Below are 21,397 nucleotides of genomic sequence, written 5' to 3'. Positions count from 1 at the left end.
GAAAATTATGCTGTCAATATGCTAAGGACAGCCTGGTATCTCTGTGTAAATAAATGGGAGTGTGGAATTTTACATACAAGAAAAAAGTATTTGTTTTTTAAAGTTTTTTTTTTTTTTTTTTTAAATATATCTTTTGCCAACCTTTCCTCCTTCCCCAACTTTGGGAAGTTCTAAATATCTGGCTGCTGTTTCAGCTGGGATAGTGGGTTAAATGACTGTGATTTATTATGCTGTAGGAAACATTTCACCTCTATCATATGTATAAACATGTATTTATATGCATCAGTATTACAGATGGAGGCATTAGTTTTACACACACGGAGGACTAGACTTTGCTTACAGATTGGAGAGGGAAGGGAAACAATTGACATTTTTTATAAGGGAAAATGTTGAAGGGAATACAGGCCATTATTTACCAATAGAAAAAGCAGATTCCCAGAAAAATAAAGAATAAAGAATGTAGAGGAATTCATACTATACTATAACAAAGAGGTAGTATACAAAGTCCAAATCTATTAAAAGATAATACTTGGAGATACGATTTGAGGAAGAAGTCTAAAAATTATCTCTTCATTACTTAAGAAATTGAGGATTAGTTTAATTTTGTTTGAAATTCCTAAAGATAGGATTAAATGAAGAATGCAGAGCTGGTACCATACATAGAAGGCTTATCATTATGTTTAATAAGATGTTATGACCTAAATTCTATGAAGATTTTTAGAAAGTCAAGAAGAAATAAAAAAACAATAGCAATGGGTAAAAAGAAAAAAAAAAAGAGATACTTTGTTAAAGAAAAGCATCTTGCAGAATAGCATAACTAAAATATTATATATTCAGATTTTAAGAAAGTCACTGGTAGAGAAGGAATTGCACAAAAAGGTCACTCAATATTTTGCTATATATAAATTAACTATTTGAGATGGTGAGGGACTTCCTCAAACTAGTGGAAAATCAGAGACATCACAACCATTTTTGATATCCTTGTAATTTTCAAAAACTTGGAAGGATGAATGTAACTTGACATTAGGTTCCTATTTGAAAGCGAGAGACAAATGTATAATACATTAAGAAGAGATAGCTCTTTGTTAAAATAAATCAACTATCCATCCATATCTCTAAACACAAACAGAAAGCTCCAACATGATCTATATTTTTAAAGAAATCAGTGTTGGGATAATGCTTGCAGCTCTGGGCAGTTTTGTGTGTGTGAGATAGAGAGTAGTGGAAGATAAATTGCAGCAACTGGTCAACTGTAATGACCAAGGCATTTTCTAAAATAAATGTTCAAAATCCTTCAACTGTTAGTGATAATAGAATTATATATCATATAAAGGGGGACTTCATAAAACATGTATCATTCAAGTTTATTCCACTGATGAAAATAATAGAAAGCTATACTCTAAATAGGTTAGGACAAAAAAAAAAACCTGAAATTGGTGCCAATAAATGATCAGGCACTGGAAATATTCATTAATATTGTCTTTCACTTGGCACAATATAAATACTATATTTAGAAAGTGAGCCCATTTGCAAAAAAAAAGTGGATATCAGTTAGGAATATATTGTAGTGACTTCTGTGAAGTGGTAAGGACCTGAATTAGAGTCATGGCAGGAGAAACAGAAGACAGGAAATTTGAGAGCTGTTTTTCAGGAAGGCCAAGAAAGGATTTTGTTTGGAAATGGATAATTTAATTAGGAGCGAGACATTTCAAAACCATGTTTTAAGCTTCATAATACTGACAAAAAATTAGGCAAATTGGGAGAGAGCCTATCCCAACTCCTCTGATAACAAAAGTTCTCAAGCACATGCAATATAGAAATATTACAAAAAGTAGGATTTTAAAAGTAACTTCAGAACGTATCTCTTTACCTTTGTTCATGGTGGGGTTTTCAGTGTTTTGGTTTTTTTTTTCCTTTGCCTTTCTTGTGACTCATTTCACATCTGTTCTGTCAAAACTCTATGTCTATTCCAAACTAGATCCTCATCATCCACAAAGATACAGCTAAAATGACTTTCTATAACCTCTTAAGTTGATTTGATTTCCTTTGTTTTTTTCCTGTAATACTTGGCATATATCTCTCAGAATATCATCTCAGCTAGAATATAAACTCTTCAAAAGTAGGACCTCTGTCTTCTAATTCTGTACCCTCATTGCTCAACACAGTGCCTCATCTATAATAAATATTCAATATGTTAATTCACATACTCTTTCATTATAATAAATTGAACAATTTAAAAGATACCTACGTACATGAAGAACATTTTGAGACAAAAACAAAAAACAAAAAACAAAAAACCTGGTAGGACCAGGCATGATGGCTCATGCCTGTAATCCCAGCCCTTTGGGAGGCTGAGGTGGGAGGATCATTTGAAGCCAGGAATTCAAGACCAGCCTGGGCAACAAAGAGAGACCCTGTCTCGATAAAAAATAAAATTAGCCAGGTGTGGTGGCATGCACTCCCAGCCACTTGGGAGGCCAAGGCAGGAGGATCTCTTGAGCCTAGGAGTTTGAGTCTGCAATGAGCTATGATCACACCACTGTACTCCAGCCTGGGCAACAGAGCAAGAGCCTGTCTCTAAAAACAAATAACAAACTTAGTGATACGGAGTGTATTAATATGAACTCCTTCTTTTGGCTTAATAGATTAAGAAACAAAATACCAAGAAACAAAAATTCCTCAAGTATCATGTCAAGGATACCTTGCAGGTATCTTGGACAAAATGTAAAACCAATATCCTGAAACTACAATCATTTATCATCAAGTAGCAGCCCTTGTTGGAATTGGTATTGATCCTTGGTAAATTGCAACCAGAGTAACCTTGTTATATCATCACAAATTTCTCCCACTACATCATTTAGCTATGAGATACTTCCTTAACTTATGTCCATAGGGTTTTCTCTTCTGTGTTCAATCACATAAGAAAAAAAGTTGTGTATAGAGGTAACTCAAAATGCTTTTGGTCATTTTTCAATTAAATATTTCTTGGAAGAAATTATGGTATAAATGCATGAAATATAATCATTATTTTTAAAAGTCATGTTGTGATAAGGTAATTTTAAAACATAACTGAGCCTAAAATGTCATCAAGTTGGTTCCAGAATTTGATATTTCTGAATTGTAATTTAGTTTTTTAAATCCACATTATCATTAAGTGAATGAAAAGTGTTAGCTTCCATCAGCAGCAAGATGGTTGATAGTAACTTGAAATGAGAAATACTGAAATCTGGACTCAATTTCTAGCTTTTCTTATCATTCGTATGTTACCTAAATTCTCCATGGTCAATCTTATTAACTCTTAAAATGGGACTAGCGTTAGTACTTACCTTCTAGGACTTTGTGAAATAAAAGTAAGATAGTTAATTTAAAGCACTTAGCATAGTACTGGGGTTACAGTAAGCACTCAAGAAGTTTTAGCTGATATTACTACTATTTTTATTATTTCATAAAATAAGAGATCATGATTTTGTTTTATTGGATTATAAAGACAAACCCAATGGACACTCTCACATTTTCAAATGTCATTATTGAGAATGACATCATTGTTTCTGCATTATCATTTTGCTTGAATTTCTACTAGTTTAACTAGTTTATATATCATTAGGAAGCATATATAGCACAATATTATAATCCTATAAGGGAGACCAAAGGTTTGCTTATTTTTCTTTTGGAGGAGGAGGGGTTAAATTCATAAAAATGTCATGTGGTAACCTTACAAAAATATATATATATTAAAGTTATGAAATTTAATCTGAGGGCGAAGCAATAGTGCTGTAAAATAAAGTATATAAAATCACATTTTCTTAGCAGTTGAAATATTCAGCTTACTTTCAATGATTTAGAAACTGATCAAATTTTTAGATACCTAACTCCTTTAATTTTTTTATCCTTCATTTCTGCTTACATTTTGTCCATTTTCAACTTATCTATATATCTATCCTGAGAAGGAGAGTGCAAAAAGAGGAAGAAAAATGCAAATATATTAATATAGTTACTTCTTGGCAAATAGAAACAAAGTAGAGAAGAGTTTTTAAATTATGATAGATCTATTGTGGGTTATTCACTTCACCAGTGTGGAGGAACTGCAATTCCTCTGTATTTCATTGGCCCAGATTTTTGAGAGTTACCTGGTATGTTTTGAAAGAGGTAGAAAAATTAATCTTTATTCCTCATAAATGACAATGATCCTGTCACAATGAAAATCATATCTTCCTCTATAAAAATACATGGAAGCTTTTACATTAGTAAATTTTCTAGTATCATGAAAGCTAAAACATCTTCAGCCATATCCATTTTATTAGCTATTTTTATTTATTTCTATCTTATTTAACATGCAATTCATTATATGAAACAAATATAAATCCAGGTAACTCAAAAGAAAAAGACCAAACTTATTCATATCATCAGAAAAAAAAATATGAATTTTAAAATTGTACTGAACATTTAATTGAATATATTAGGCAGTATTTGTTTAAATAAATATATCTAGAGAGAGGAAGGCAGCAATGGAAACTAAAACCTCTTGATAGACTAAATATACAAAGGGACAATGACAAGATCATATGTAAAAATAGAACTCTGACCCACAACCTACAGCAACCTGCCCAGAAAATGAACCCCCTTATCTACAATAAACAGCCCACAAAGCTAGTCTTCTGTAAATCAGATTTGCAGGAAGTCAGATTGCTATCTCCAGTAACAATCTAAGAAGCTAAACAGTGATGTCTATAACAATTGGGCCCAAATGACCAGAGCTTGATTAACAATTGACAGCTAATTTTTGTGCGTTTTTCCAACTTTGGACCAACTGGAGAAAGCCAAATATGCACCCCCTAACCATCACTTCTAGTTAGCCTGTCTACAGCTTCACCAAGCTGACAGCCTCCAATCAGCACATACATGAAGATTTTTTTTCCCTATAAAGCTTTCCCACTCCTCTGCCTGCCTTTCAGTCTCTGCCAAAATGCAAGTGATGGTGTCTGACTCCCTTACTATGCAATCTCTGAATAAATAGCCTTTGTTTTTCTCATTTGGCTAATCTTCATTTATTTCCACACTATAGAGCATCTATAGCCCATCAGTGGGCTACATGCTCACATATACAAAATTAATCTTTACAATGTTCTGTAAGAAATTCTTTTAATCCTTATTTTGCAGATGTAGAGAATTGTTTACAGAAGTTAAATAGCTTCTTATGTTCTCCCTCCTATTTACATCACACCAGAGTAAGTGCTTTCGGTACATTATTTTGATAAAAATATTTGAAATAATATTAAAAGTATGTCTACCAATAATATCAGCTATAAATTAGATAACTAGTGTCTAGCATCACTTGCATTTGTATCCATCAACTTTCTGGACAAATATCAAGATTGTATTTTGAATTGAGCCATTGCTTTAAAGCTACAATTTATCAAAATACATACAGAATTTAAAATAATCAAAAACACTATAGAAAAGTAACTTTTATAACTTATTTTCTAGTAGAACACATCAGCAGAAATAATTTGCTTGCCCAGTAGTGATTGCATCAACACTCTTTTCATAGATAATAGGTAGAAAACCTTATAAGACAGAGTGATTATTTATGATATGTGATACTGACAAAGAAAAAGTAAAAATGAAATTTGATTCTAAAATAAAGGTAATAAATATTTATTTGCCTGGTACTTCAGACAGTCTATGGATTTTTAAAAATTAATTACCTTACACTCATATAAGGTAGATACTACTGTGTTTACTTCAAAAATAAGGAAACAAAGTCTTGGAGATATTCACATTACCTAAAGTTTCTCAGCTAGTGAGGTGTGGTGTCTATATTTTAAAAATGAATTATTATTTGGTTTCAAAGTCCATCAAATATGCTTAAGAGAGATTTGATCAAAATTCACTTTAAGATATTCCCTTAGCACATAATTTATAATTTATTTTCTGAGTCTAAAGTAACATAACTTAGCCTTATACGAAAGAAGGGGGAGAAAACAACATTTGCATATATTAGAAATTACCATAAAAACTACATAAGGGCAGATATAAAAAAGTTGGAACAATATTGATGACTAATAAGGCTTTTTAGTACCCCCAAATAAAATGATATTTAAGCACAATTTCTTTTCCAAGGACTGAAAAAGTAAAAAGAAGTGTACAGATAACAATTGTTTAATAATATGGAGTAAGAAAATATGACTAGAGGACAGATAAGTCCTCATGTAATTTCTACTTTGTCTCACTTATTCCATTCAGTTAGCTCAAACCTTTATATTAAGAATTCCTTGCATTGAATCCCTCTACTGTGTATCTACCCAGAAGAAAAGAAATCATTATATCAGAAAGTATTCATACTTTTATTGCAGCAAAATTCACAATTACAAAGATGTGGAATCAACCTAAGAGCCCATCAACTGATGAGTGGATTAAGAAAATGTGCGTGTGTGTGTGTGTGTGTGTGTGTGTGTGTATACCATGAAATACTACTCAGCAAAGAAGAAAGAATGCAATAATGGCTTTTGCAAGAACTTGAATGAAACTGGAGCCCATTAGCCTAAGTGAACTAAGGAACAGAAAAATAAATGCTGAGTGTTCTCACTTATCGGTAGGAGCTAAACTATGGCTATACAAGGCCATACAGAGTGGTATAATGGACATTGGAGACTCAAAAGGGGGAAGGGTGGGAGAGTTGAGGGATAAAGAATTACTTATGGGGTGCAATGGCCAGTACTCAGGTGGTGGGTACACCAAAAGCCCAGACTCTACCACTGTACAATATATACATGTAATAGAATTCAACTTGTACCCCTAAACCTATTAAAACAAATTAAAAAAAAAAAAAAGAATTTCTTGCATTGAACATTATAAATTAAAATGAACAAAAAGTTGGAATTTAAGAATTCTTATTAAAAAAAAAGATTCAAGCTCTTGGCCTTCATGGCATTTCAAGTTAAGGAAGAAACACTTTAAAAAAAAATCACTGTTATAATCAAAAGTAATGAATTTGTCATTTAAAATGATAAATACAAGGGTATAATTTGATTATTTTGTAAAATATACAGAGGAGAAAACAAAGAGCCTCCTTTACACACCTTAAAGGCTTTTCTCCCTCCCATGAACAAAAGACTGATATTCATTGCCTGTCAGTTAATTTAATCTTTAAAACCTTTAGTTATCTCCTCCCCATTAGGCATATGATTCAATTTTCAGTTTCAATATGTAATGACATATTTTTCATAGAAAAGAAAAATTAATTGAGGCCTCCATCTCTGTTTCTTTGTATATCAGACGTTCTAAATGGAGGTAGATGGCAAAAAGGTATAGGGTAGGATGAGGGATGCATTTTATAACAAAATCATCTGGAGAATTTTCCAAACAAGACAAGTCTCAGACAGGTTGATGCCAAAAAAATAATCACATCATGAAAATAACATATTACAATAACTTCGAAGCAAGAGCATAGCTTAGCAGAGACAGAGAGCTTACGTTAGAATTCTGCTCTTCCCCCGGCTAGCTGTGTGATACCAGTCAAATCACCTGACTTCTCTGTGGCAAGGTTCCTCATTTGTAAGAAAGGAATGATAATAACAACAGAACCTCATCAGGTTCTTGTAAAGATTAAGAGGGTTAACATGTATGTGTTGAACTGTAAACATTAGGTGAGTATTACTTAATTACTTATTGTTATATCTGTGTGACTCTTTTATTAAAGGTAGACACTTTTGAAGGCAGGGGTTAGGTCAAAAATCCTTGGATCTCAAATGTACACTAATGCTTCACATACAGAGGTATGTGATACATGTTGAATGATGAATGGATTTTAAAAAAATAAAAAGTACATGGATTTGGCAGCTTTCAGAGAAGGAATGGCATCCTAGAGTGGGTTTAATATTGAAAATAAAATGTAAATTCTTTTCAGAAGCTTCTTTCAAAACTTAAAAGTACATTTTAGAAACGATTCATCAGCCCTCTCAATATGATTGATTTAGTTCAAAGGATTGCACAGTTTTCTGTGTTTCTACTTCCACTTGACAGAAAATATTTAATGTTTCTTAAATGAGTAAAAGAAAGTTGTAGTTGTATTACCTCTTGACTAATAAGTCATAGCATCTTTTTAAGAAAGAAAAGTAGAAAGCCTACTTGGTAAGAATGTTCATTGATTTATACACATATACAGTTTTATTTGAATTGGTTTCTAAAAATTAAGATTTGTTTGAAATCTTGAAGGCAATGCAGAGTACATATTGTATTGTCCATGTTTGTCTTTCAGAATTAACTATATATGACAATCTTGGCACATATTTTTGAGTATGGTGTATTTTTCATGTGGGCATCACACTGATTTGAGCTATATAATTATTTTGAAATTTTAGTGCTTATCATCTCTTTATAAATCTCTTTCGTTTTATTTCTTAGAAATAATTGTATATAATTCCTTCTTACCCTATTTGAGTCAATTCTTGCTCTGGAGGTGTAGATGGGAGGTGGGATATTGAAAGCCTGAGGGACCAGGTATTCCTCAGCATCCATCATATCTTCTAAATCCTCTTCATCCAAGAGGTTCTGAAAGAACTTGCTGTCGTTTGGACTGGGAAGCTTCATACGATCATCACCCTGAAAGATTGTCCAACAGACATACAAAAAATGATTCTTCCCTTCATCCTAAATACGTAGCCTCTGCAACAAATTTAGGTAATATAACAAATGGTTGAAAAATTCATGCACACATTTAAAAAAAAACTCTTTAGCACAACCACTAGCCATAAAGAAGCCTATAATGTGCTTATATATGACAGGGTAAGATAAATAAACGTAATACAAGAAGAAGGTGATAAATGCCATTAGGGAGGAATAAAGCAGAATGCTAAGGATGTTTTTAGGGAGGCAAAACTCAATACAGTCCTGAGAATAACGGTTCATTGCCAAGATAGTTTGTGGGTTGTGACTTTAAGATATAAATAATGAAAGGAAATATATTTGTCAATCTTTATTTTATTTGGTTGGTTTGATGCTGTAGAATTATCAGGACACATAGGCTCCACAATTTGTTCTATAGCAAAACAGCTACATCGTCAAAGTGGTGGCATTCAAAATCACAGCCCGAGTGGCAAATAGAATAAATGGGTGTGGGAGAGAAACTAATACCTTGTTACAATCTTTTTTGCTTTATTTCTTATTTTTTTTTTTTATATTTTCAAAGTTATGTGATTTTTTTGTAAAAAAAGAATTCAGTTCATGAAATTTAATTTGGGGGAAAAATAGCTAGAAATAATTATCTTCTACAACCTGGCTTTTATCTTCATGTCAGACTATTGGTACGAGGAAAAAGGCTATTTTGTTTTACTGGAAAATATAATTCAGTATAATCCAATGTCCATTTGTTTAAGGTTTAGGTGAAAATAGTCATAGGGAAATGTGTTATAATTTTTAAATTATCCAGTTCATATTTTTAGTATTAAATATAAAATATTCTTTGGACTGTTATTTGATTCATATGTGCATCAATTCATTTGAATTGAGTTATTGCTTGGATATTGCATATCTCCCCAAATAAAACAAAACATGTTTTAAATTCTTTTCTGGAAAATTAAATGTTAATATACTGAAACTTTTGATTCATTGTCTTCAAGCAGGGACAAATTAAAATAAAAATCCATCTTCCTTTTATTCTGAAAAGGAAAGATTATCATAATGAATATGACTTACACATAATGTTAATAAAAAGCAGAGTGCTAGAAGGCTCGTCTGAGGATAAAGACCTTTTTATGTGTATAGATAATCATAATTATCTGGCTGTTCAACAGCAGAGTCACTTGAATACGAAGAGAAGGTTCTTAGAGGTAGTTCTGACATGAAGTAAAAAGCTCTTTTCCATAAGTTGTTTTACATGATAATCTGCTTAATTAATCAATATGTTAGTGGCAATTTCCATAGATCCAAAGTCCTGATATTATTCACATTTTGTAATGAGTTTGCCATTGGGAAAGTCCTAAAAGTGTAAGTCAAATGTACGAACCTGAATAACTAGGTATCTTTGAGGATCTCGAGCCATCCTTGAAAATTCAGCAGCCAGTTCCTTAAATTTAGGTCTACTGTCAGCATCAATCATCCAACCTGGAAATTTACACACAGTAAAGACATCAGTATATCTATAATTAGAAAAAAGAAGGGAGATTTAAATTTTGTGAAAATATGTGCTGAAGTTTGAAAAATACTATTTTAATCATAATGAGCTGAAAAATAAAGAAAGCTAGTCAAAGAAACAATCCAATGGGTAAGACTCTGTCAACCTGTTTGTTGATATTCATAACTAAATGTTATATACTATAAAATAACAAATACATTTTTTATTTCATTGATCTTTTTTTAAAATTTATTTTTCTTCCTAGAAAATAGAACCCAGGCTAACTATGGAAATTTATAAAATCTCAGATCTTTTTTTTTTTGATGCAGAGATAATTTTTTAAAACTTTGATCGTTATAGATGAGGTGATTGGAATATAATTTATCATGTTGTATCAGGAGTGGCATGAGACAAAAGTTTTGGTTACAATGTTGTACACTGGCACAAAGGGGAAATGGGAATTTAAAAGAACTTTCTCATGCTACATTTTTCCTGGTTGGGAAAAGAAAAAAAAACGAATGCAAAGTGATTGCTAATGCTTCTTCAGCAATTGCTATTACCTTATCTTAGTACTGGCTTTTCTAGGGTATAAATACTATCAGCAATTTTCAAGGTATATGTTATTATTTTTCTAGGAGTCTAGATAAAGTAGATCTCATCTCTCTAGGCTCTGTTTAGCTGATGAGATGAGAAGAATAAAAGTACCAAGCTTTTCTTGATTTTCTCACCAAATGATCCTCTTAGGTATTAACCCCTCCCCTCAAAAGGCAAAACTTTCTATTAGGCAAAATGTTTTCCTAGTTTGACATCATTTCATCAGAGTATCTAAATCATCTCCTATGCTGGTTATGAGATCAAATTATATACATGCATGCATGTTTTTAAACTTTCTTCCATAGATATCTACCAAACAATAGTTGATAGAATAAAGCTATAAAGCTTGTTTCTCCTTTTTCTGAGTGTTCAATTTTTATCTTTGTCTTGGGAATTCTTTTGGGTTTCATTTTATGCATCATTAATGTCACCTGCTTTTCTTGTCTCCAAACAAAGCTCAAACACTCTCTATTCTATATCCATTCATTTGAAAAAAATGCTTGTTAAAGTCAAGATGCTAATGAGAAAATAGGTATTTCTGGAACTACTGGAGCCAAAAAAAGGTTAACTTCACAGTTGAGGTATCGGTTTCTCGGCAACTAAATATTGAGTAAATAGAACTATGCTTAGAGAAAAGGGCATGCTGACCTGAACTGCTCAGAACATTTTTTATTTCTTCCCTCACTGTCAGAATGTATCACACATGTCATGAATATAAATCTGAGTAGACCTGGGTCCAAAGTCTCTTATTAATAAGATGCTTATTCACCTTCACCAGTTTGTTTCTTTGCTAACCCTGTGTAAATCAAAAGGGGAAAGCCTTAGATTATACAAGAGAGATTGCTGCATGTTAATCTCACTTAAATTAAGTCAGAAACTCCAGAGACTTCCCTAATTCTATTTAAATTAAGGGCCTAGGCTTGCAGGACACATTTATAATACATATGTGTCTAGGGCATAGGAAAGGGAAAGAAAAGTAAGAGTTTGATGTAAACAAATGATCAAAGTGAAGAAAAGTAAACATTCATAATCTTTTTAGTTCAATGTAGATTCATTTCTTCTCACTTCCCACTCTGCCCTAATTTCCTCTTGACTAAAACTGATAAACCTATTTCCATTTAATTAATTTTTGAAACTATTATTATCAAGCTTTTTCCCCTTATGTTTAGATCATTTATTTAGTCTGATATTTCCCCACAAAGATTACTAACATCATTACCAACATAAATGTTATCACTAACATTATTGGGACCAATTATATCTCTTTATGACAGGCAATTTGACAGTCACGGAAATGACAAGAATAAGAAAAGTAAGAGTCTTAATTTTGACTTCATAGCATGGAAAAATGGTATTACTTGATATTAATAATAATCACAACAAACAGGGGTTTATATGTTCCTTTCATGTAATTATTTTTGTCCTGTTACATTTTTCAATCTGAAGAAACATTATGCAGGTAATCTGTACTATTCCTTTACTAAGAATGATGATGGAGATGATAAAATTATTTTGCAATCTTACATTTGACCATGACCATGTAAACATCAATAGTGCAGATGGGAGGCTGAGGCAAACGTTCTCCTTTCTCTAATAAATCAGGGATTTCTCGTGTTGGAATTCCATCATAGGGTTTTCCTCCAAAGGTCATCAGTTCCCATATAGTGACTCCTAAATTGGAAATCAAATTCTTACATAAGCATATTAACAGCATACTTTGAACAAACCAGCAATATACCAGTGGCAAAAGAATGCTCCCTAATGGCCAGTCAAAGGAGCGTTTTTAAAAAGGCTCTTCGGATACCTATATTCATTATGAAAACCCCAATGCCAAAATCTTTGTGGAGAATTCAATTTTCTTATTATTGTCTTGGAATTTTTATTGAGTAGTAGAGAAAGTGAAGAGCAGACATCAGCATATATATCTGTTCCCTGTTTATATTTAGCATTACTTATAAGTAACACTTACTTACAAGTAAGTATAAGCGTACTTATAAGTATTACTTATAAGTAATGCTAATGTTTTCAGATCCAAGTTACATTTCATTACACCACAGTACAACCCACAAAACAATGTATTTACTATATATATGTGTGTGTGTGTGTGTGTGTGTGCATGTGTGTGTATTCAGTACCAATAAATATAATTGCAGGTAAAATCTGATATTGAATAATTCTGAGATTAGCATCTTTACCATAAAAGCCCTAAGATTCCAGACTAATTACCTTATGTTGTGGTAAAGAATTGTGGCTCTCTTTTTAACTAACACAAAGGAAACAGGTAGAATAAAACAGATTAATTCCTTTAGTGCATATGAGAGTCTGAGTGAGGAACTATCCGTATGTAAGATATAATACATGAGAAGTGGGCGTCCACAAAATTGAAGGAAATGAAGAATAGTTTATTCCTTACATAGTAAATGACTTTCTTGAATCACTAGAACATTAATTTTCTCTGAGAAAGCAAATATCCTAAATGTTAGTATGCAGACAGCCAGTTTTGATCATAGTGATTCTGATTTAAGCAATAATACATATACTAAACATATCTTCTTTATGATATAAGTATATAATTAAAAATTATATTTTTCTTAAGGATAAAGATTTATAAGTTCAGAAATGGCTAGCTGGGCACAATATTACAAAATGAAGTTTGAATGATCTACCTATATAGGCATCTTTTAATATAAAATCCATTAATTAGGGCAATGTTTTCTTTTCCACTGCCATCTGTAATGAATTATTAAGACTGAAGTCTTTTTTAGTTTATAGCAGTTATCATTGCCTAATAACAAAAATACAGAGCTTAACATATAAAAGTATAGGTAAACTTCAAATTATCCTTCATAATAAAATCAAGAATTACCTTTTTGTTAATATTTATATCATATGATTTTAGTATAATGTAAACATGTATCTAGTGACATAATTTAATTTATTGATCTTTATTAAATTCTTAATTTTTCCCATGAAGGATTAGCTCCATAGAACCAATGATTAGAACTTAGTGTCCATGAGGCAGGCTGAAATAAGTTACATGGATGTTTATTTCTAGTTAGTCATATTTATAAAATGTACACTTAATGAGAACTCTTTATTAAGTAAGCAGTTATAAAAGATGGAGTAGATACTCTCACATGTTTATCAGAACTTCTAATATAGGGAAGGTAACCAAGCAGTGACAAATGGAAATAATAGAGAATATAATAAACAGAAGCTTATAAATACAAGAACAAAAGCCAAAACATCAAAACCTCCACTTCTCTGAATAAACCCAATTAGATCTTTGCTGGGGAGATGGCACAATTGGGTTAACAAGGGTGTAAAAGGACAATCTCAGAACAAATCAAAAACATTCTCAAAACTTACATTGCAATTCCATCATCTGAAGCTATATATCATACACAATGCTTATTTATTTTTATAAAAATAAAAATGCACCATAATTTTTCATAAAGGTATACTATAAACAAGATTATGTAGCTTTCTCTGCTTTTTATGCCTTTTACGATCAACTATGATATTTCATAAAAATCTTAAAAAGCCTATGAACGTGGGTTGATGACCTGGGCTATGTTTCCAAACAGAGCACTGTCTGTCTATTTATTTTTACTGAATGGCTCCAGGGATTTCGCAACTCAACATGAAGAAAAATATTATAGCCTGAGTAACAAGATTTTCCCCAAAAGACAAACTTTACTATTAAAAATATGACTGTTCTGCCAACGTTATATATAGAACATATATATTTAATATATACACACACACATATTTTGAGGTAATTTAAAATTTGCCTGCAGTAAAGTGCCACATTTAATTCAGGGAAACATAAGTAGGAAAAAAAGGACAAGAAAAGTAAAAGAAAAAAACAAATATAATGTACTATACAATATATATGATAAAGTATATAAATCTGTTATAATAGATAATATATAAATATATCTATATCATATAATATATGCAAATCTATATCATATAACATATAAATGCTAATCTACCTGCTAATCTATATCAGATAATATATTATATAAATCTATCATATAATTCACATGATAGGTTTCTTTTTCTATATATTCTCTACAGTAATTTAATAACTGAGTTTTGCTGAGCATTTCCCCTGGACTTCAAACATACAATCTGTACCCCAAACATACAATATTTTCTATTTCTGAGTAAAATATGTGAGAACTTCATGGAAATTTTAACACGACCTACAGCATACACATGTGGGGGAATAAAACCTCTTTACTGACATGTCTTAAATAATTTTTAAAAGATAATTAATTCTTTCCCAGATAACAGGTATAAATTCTTTATTGATTGAATGGCTTAAATCTTATTTTCTAAAAATGAATAATAGATAAGACTAAGCTTAAATTTGAGTAAAATAAATTATACCATACTTTTCAATCCTACCACTACCCTTTTTATTTAAATAAACATTATGCTTTCTTATTTGTAAGAAATGCTAGTTTTATGTGGTACATTTAAACTGAGATAAGGTGTTGACTCCTTCTTGCTAATCCCGGACTGAAGTTGTAAGTAGTCAGACAGATGCTAAATAGCTCACCATAACAACTGAGTTAAACACAATTGAATAAATATTCTAATTATAAATACCACTCTTTTCCAGTTCATATTCTTCATTCTCTAACATTTCTGTTACACCAAAAGTTGTTTGTAAATTAAAATCAGCGTTGCAATTAAGTCTTCTCTCTTACCTCTCCCCTCATGTTCATTACTCTCACCTACTGCTTTCAGTAATTATTCTTTGTTATGACAATAATCTCTATTTTCTACTATAGAACATAAATTCTCATAAGCAAAAACAAAAACAAAAAGTTGCTTTTGTTTTTGTTTTGACATTCATTGAATTCAGAGTTATATTTTCAAAGAGTTATTGAAAATTATGGCCATGAAATTCTATAAAATTGTTTCTAAACTAAAATTCATTGGGTTTTTTCTGTCAAAATTATCAGACAAGTTGCTATGAAACCAAAGCTTATGAAAGACAACTTGGCAGAGCTATTATATATTACATTTTAAAGAACCAGGAAATAACCAAATACTAATCAAAAAAGGCAGATAACAATGCTATTTAGAATATTTTTTTAAATGAGAGTGTAAAGAGTTAATTCCTTTAGGAAATGAGGATTATAAATAGGTATTTATAACACAATAAAAATATTTAGCGTTAAGATATTTTACATGAATTGAACATATTTATTTTTGCTTTAAAAGCTTTAGTTCACAAGGAAAATTTACCATAGCTCCAAACGTCACTCTGATGGGTGAATTTCCTGTAATGAATGCACTCCAGAGCCATCCATTTAATTGGCATCTATAGAGAAATGAGAAGTGAAAGTTTTATAATTACATAAAAAGTCTTTTCTATACTTATTTCCTAAATGTGAGTCTCTGAACTAGCTTTAATTACATTTTTTGATTGTGTGTATATAGATATAAATATAACTACATATATTATATATTGGCTATTTTTCAACAAAAGCAACAAATAAATTGAAATTTATAAAATTTGTAAATGAATTAACCTAAAGATACATTATGCTTATTTTTTAAAAAGGCTTATTAACAGTGAAAAGTGAAATAATAAAATAGGGACAACTTCCTATAGTTCTTAATTAATGTTCACTAAGTTACTAGTTAATGTTTTGACTCATGATATCACATCTAAACATCTAACACACATGCTTCTTAACATGAGCTTATATTATATTTTTTTCTCAAAAAAATGAGATGCCTTATATTTTCAGTCATTCCTTTTTACCCTCAGACACATTTTGGGCCACCGGCACAATGGATTCTTTTTACATGTGCCTCCTGTCTTCTCGTCTCATATACTTTGGTCACTATAATGCCCCAAATCACGAATTCCAAAGTTAGCTTTGCTTTGTTTTCCATCTATAAATGATCTCTGTCATCTTGCTTAGCCAGTATTGAAAATGTGCCATTTTCAAAAGAGCAACTATTTAAAAGAATGTGAGAGGATCAGCAAAAATCTACCATCACTACAAGAAAAACAACTCAACCCACATACCCTGCTGATGGGTCAGCAGAATGAGTTTCAACTATGAAGGGCAGCATTATATAGCTGGGAATATAATTAGATTCTAAGGAATAAAGATAAACACTTCTACCTTGCAGTTGAAAGTTTAAAACTAAATAGGCCTTTGAAATCACGAGGTTGGCTGCTCACCAAGGTGACACCAAGGTAACTCTATGACAGAATCATGGTATTCAGTGAAAGGGAACAGAAGACACATTGAAAGTAATTTCCCTATGGGCAAGGAGTTAGCAGACTTTATGGACTACGGACATTGTGTTAAAGAAGTAAGTTTAAATCACAGGTGGCTTGATAAAGACTTAATGGTTACCAGGCATTTAAAGCTATAATGAATCTTGCTTTAGACAAATCTTATGTCTCAAGTCTTATGTACTCAAGACAAGTGAAGTCATGTGATTTATAGACTTCAACTTCTGTGCAGTCTTAACAGCAAATTTCAAAGCCATGGTCTCAAACTACAGCAATTTGATAGTAAACAGGCAAAATAGGCTAAAAAAATCAAGGAAAAGCCAGATAATTCCTTAAAACTGATAATTCCTTTTTTAAGTTTTGTGTTATTTTGCTTTGTGATAACATTGACTGTAGGTAGTTATAAAACAGTTTAAGATAAAAATCAATGTTAGGCATTAGAAGCCTATCATTGCAAAATATTTATAATATGTATTTGGATGAGCCATGATAATAAGGCCCATAATAAACATATGACATGTGAATAACTTTTTTTGGTTAGTGTAAGCTTATAAGTCACCCTAGGTTAAGATTGCACTTGCTGGTAGGGCCCCAGGGCTCACACCTAGAAGCTCAGCACTTTTGGAGGCCGAAGAAGAATGATGGCTTGAGGCCAGGAGTTTGGGACCAGCTTAGGCAACATAGTGAGAACCTGTCTTTATAAAAAATGTAAATAAATTAGCTGGGCAGGTGCAGTGGTGCATGCAGGATCGCTTGAGCCCGGGAGTTCCAGGTCACAGTGAGCTATGATTGACTATGCCACAGCACTACAGCCTGGGTGACAGAGAAAGACCCTTTCTCTCAAAAAAAGAAAAGAAAAAAAAAAAGAAACAAAGAAAAGGAAAAAAAAAGATTGCATTTGCTAATTTCATTTTGCCTGCTTGTCCTAGGTTTCCCCAGTTCAAGCAAGAGGGAATTCCATTTGAAGACTATACTAATTGGCTAGCCAAGAAAGGCAAGCTAAACAGTGGGTTAATGAGGAAACACAAAGCCTGGAACTAAGGCATGGGCTAAGACCATATGGTAGATGAGAGAGGCAGAAACTCAGTTGTCAGGCAGGAGCTGAGGCTGGAGAGTCAGAGAAGGTAGATGACACAGAGACTGTGTTCAGGGTGGTAAACCTTTCAATGAATTAGTGTTCTTGGTAGTAGTGAAGCTTTTCTCTTCTAGTCTATGAGAGAGAAGTTGTGTCTCTCTGTAATGGTCAGTCCTATGGTCTTAGGATCAATGGGACCATTTCTATGGCCCTGTATTAAAGTTTAATTTCTAAAATCCCAAAGGATCTACCCCCTTCCCATCTGGACCTAACATGAAGACTCCTTGGGTCTAGACATGCACCAGCTTATTTTAGCTACATTAGCAACTTCCATTTCTCTTTCTTTCTTTCTTTCTTTCTTTCTTTCTTTCTTTTTTTTTTTTTGAGACAGAGTCTCACTCTGCTGCCTGGGCTAGAGTGCCATGGCATCAGCCTAGCTCACAGCAACCTCAAACTCCTGGACTCAAGCAATCCTCCTGCTTCAGCCTCCCGTGTAGCTGGGACTACAGGCATGCGCCACCATGCCTGGCTAATTTTTTCTATACATATTTTTAGCTGTCCATATAATTTCTTTCTATTTTTAGTAGAGACAGGGTCTCACTCTTGCTCAGGCTGGTCTCGAACTCCTGAGCTCAAATGATCCACTCGCCTCGGCCTCCCAGAGTGCTAAGATTACAGGCATGAGCCACCGCGCCCAGCCAGCTATTTCCATTTCTTATTTTTGAGAAATGGAAGCTGGTAATATATGCTCGCTCTCTCTCTCTCTCTCTCTCTTTCTACATATATATATATATATATATATACATGCATATTTATTTATTTTACCCTGGGCAGGAGAAAAGGCAAATGATAGATTATAAACTTGGGTTATAATCTTTTAAACCTAAGTCTTATTGGTTTCTTCCTATAAAATATAAGGAGATAAAAGGATATCATACTGTATTTTTAAGCAATATTGCTCTCAAAAAGATACCCACCTTTCCTCCATCGGCATTGTACTCTTTTTCATCTCCTTCCAAGAGTCTCGCTAGTCCAAAATCTGTGATTTTCACATGGTTTGGAGATTTCACTAGGACATTACGGGCTGCTAAATCCCGATGAACAAGCCGTCTTTCTTCTAGGTACATCATTCCCTGAAAAACATCAAGTTCCTCAATGACAGTCAGTTAATGCCTAGGTTTTTCCTTTTTCTAAAAAGGAATCTTTTAGAGTTCTGTTGAAAGTGTTTCATTTCTTTTAAGTGAAGCCAGAATCCTGGAATATTTTCAAAATCAGAGAAAACCTGGAGGAGAGGGGGGATGCAAACCACAAACAGTTTTGGCCTTTTCCCCGTGAAGTCCTATAAAGAAAAATGAATTACCTGCACATGAGCTAAATGTTAGATCATTTTTTCCCAGAGACTCAATATCCTATTGAAAACACTTTCATTAGAGAGGTGTGCAGATGTCTTAGTAGATAAGCTAATATATACTTGGATTGATCCACATATTCCTAATCATTTTCTTCTCAATAACTTCTGCTTCATGTCATCTTGCCCCTACACACACACTCCAAACAAATACGTCTATCCATAATTTTTTAGAAATATTTCATTTGAGGTTTAATGGTGCCAACATCACCATCATAGATTCTACTGAGGCTGAAGAATTATACCATCCTTATTACGTATATAATGAAGTTTACCCTCAAGGCCTTAAAAGCCTATAATTTTTAAAAAGGCTTCTATGACATCAGTAGTCATTTTAAGAACCCAAAAGTGATACTGCATAGTTTATAATGACCCTGAAATCAGCCGTTAATATTTTGTCTTTAAAAAACATATAGAGAAATTAAAAATAAAATTTATTGCTGATTGCTAATAAAAGATAAGGCTGGCTCTCCCGTGCAATACATACATATGTAAAACAATATATAACATATGCTATATATTCATATCTATACAATTTCAGAAAAGACAATAATCTATGGAAATAATGGTTTATCAATTGTACTTCAGCTGAAGGGAAACTAAGAGTTGTTAAATGTTATCTTTAACAAAACAGCTTATGTAAAACCAAAAAAATAAACTCAGAGGCCTAGACTAGAGTGAACATATTTTTATTGAAGAGATTAGGGGAAATTCTGTATTTGACCATTTCAGTGGTAAAAAAGTCATCATTCAAAAACAGATCAGAATTATTATAAAATGGTTGAAGCATACTCTCATGCCAATTGCAAATCAATGCTGTTGGCAGTTAACATTACAACTGCAGGATTTTGAAGGATTAATGGTTTCTGATATCAAAACAAAAGCTGTGGAAAACAGACATATAAATCAAACAGGTCAAAAAATTATGAACCATACACCCGGCGTAGCGTAAAGAGAAGATTGCTTCAAACAGCATCATAAGCCAAACTCCATATAAATGCCCATTAAACACAACCAGTGGAGATACTGCCTGATATGGCCCAATCAGTCAGCAGTTGGGTGACACCTCACGTATTAGTGTTTTCTGAAATCAACCCACACCTGGGATTTACAGGATTTTTTTCCTCTTTCCTAAACAGTGCTTTCTGTTTGAGTGCATTAAATTAGAAGTTCCTATAATAAGGGGAAGCTAAGAACGTATAGTCCTTACGTTACTTAAAGGATCAAAAAATAAATAAATGTATTGCCTGGAAGATAAAGTGTTTTCATCCCTCCCCAAATAATTTTGTCCCTTTAAGAAATGCCCACAAAACCCCTTTTCATTCTTTCTTACTACCTTCTTATCAGAATATATATGGTAAGTGTGTTGGTAGCAGGTTAATATTCAGATTCACACATAATCATAGAATACGTAATATGTGCTGGACACTGTGCTAGATGCTGAGGAGACAAAAGAGTCAAATAAAGTCTGTGCATTAAAAAAGAACAGCAGTGGGCAGATATGGAATAAAACTCAAATGGATTGATGAGATACATGTAAGGCATTTCAGGGGAGCTGTATTCTGAGGCCCTTTTGTGGTATAGCCCAGCAAGTATGCACGAGAGGAGAGACTTCAGAGAGGTACCAAGGCCTAAAGCAAGGGTTGAATGATGTCCACCAGTTGAACAGGGTGAGGGCAAAATTGAAGACAGAGAGAAAAAGCACAGGGGCATCAGTAACGTGGTGCAGTTGGGAAAAGGTATGTAGTTCTGTATTTCTGAAGCATAATGTCTGAGGGAGGGGCAGTGGTGAGTAGTGAGACTGAAAAACTAAGAAGCAAAATCCAAGAGGGGCCCCTTACATGCCATGGTAGAGAACTTGGACTTTTGTATTTTATGCAGTAAACAATGTGATGATGTGGAAGTTGTTTTAAAAAGGGGAGTGGCACGATTATG

At 32.7% G+C, this 21,397-nt stretch overlaps 1 protein-coding gene across 1 annotated transcript in view; it reads right to left on the bottom strand.

Moving 5' to 3' along the window:
* ERBB4 (erb-b2 receptor tyrosine kinase 4) overlaps positions 1 to 21,397 on the bottom strand; it is a 665,849-nt gene that overhangs the window by 23,450 nt on the left and 621,002 nt on the right. Inside the window, exons 21-25 of the mRNA XM_069474179.1 lie at positions 19,032 to 19,187; positions 15,971 to 16,046; positions 12,230 to 12,376; positions 10,004 to 10,101; positions 8,431 to 8,601 (exon numbers count right to left, since the gene is read on the bottom strand). Of these exons, the coding sequence (XP_069330280.1) occupies positions 8,431 to 8,601; positions 10,004 to 10,101; positions 12,230 to 12,376; positions 15,971 to 16,046; positions 19,032 to 19,187 (648 nt within the window). The remainder of the gene's footprint in view (positions 1 to 8,430; positions 8,602 to 10,003; positions 10,102 to 12,229; positions 12,377 to 15,970; positions 16,047 to 19,031; positions 19,188 to 21,397) is intronic.

Source organism: Eulemur rufifrons, chromosome 1, assembly GCF_041146395.1.
Source record: "Eulemur rufifrons isolate Redbay chromosome 1, OSU_ERuf_1, whole genome shotgun sequence".
Classification (NCBI taxonomy): domain Eukaryota; kingdom Metazoa; phylum Chordata; class Mammalia; order Primates; family Lemuridae; genus Eulemur; species Eulemur rufifrons.
This window is presented reverse-complemented; position numbering and strand designations above follow the sequence as displayed.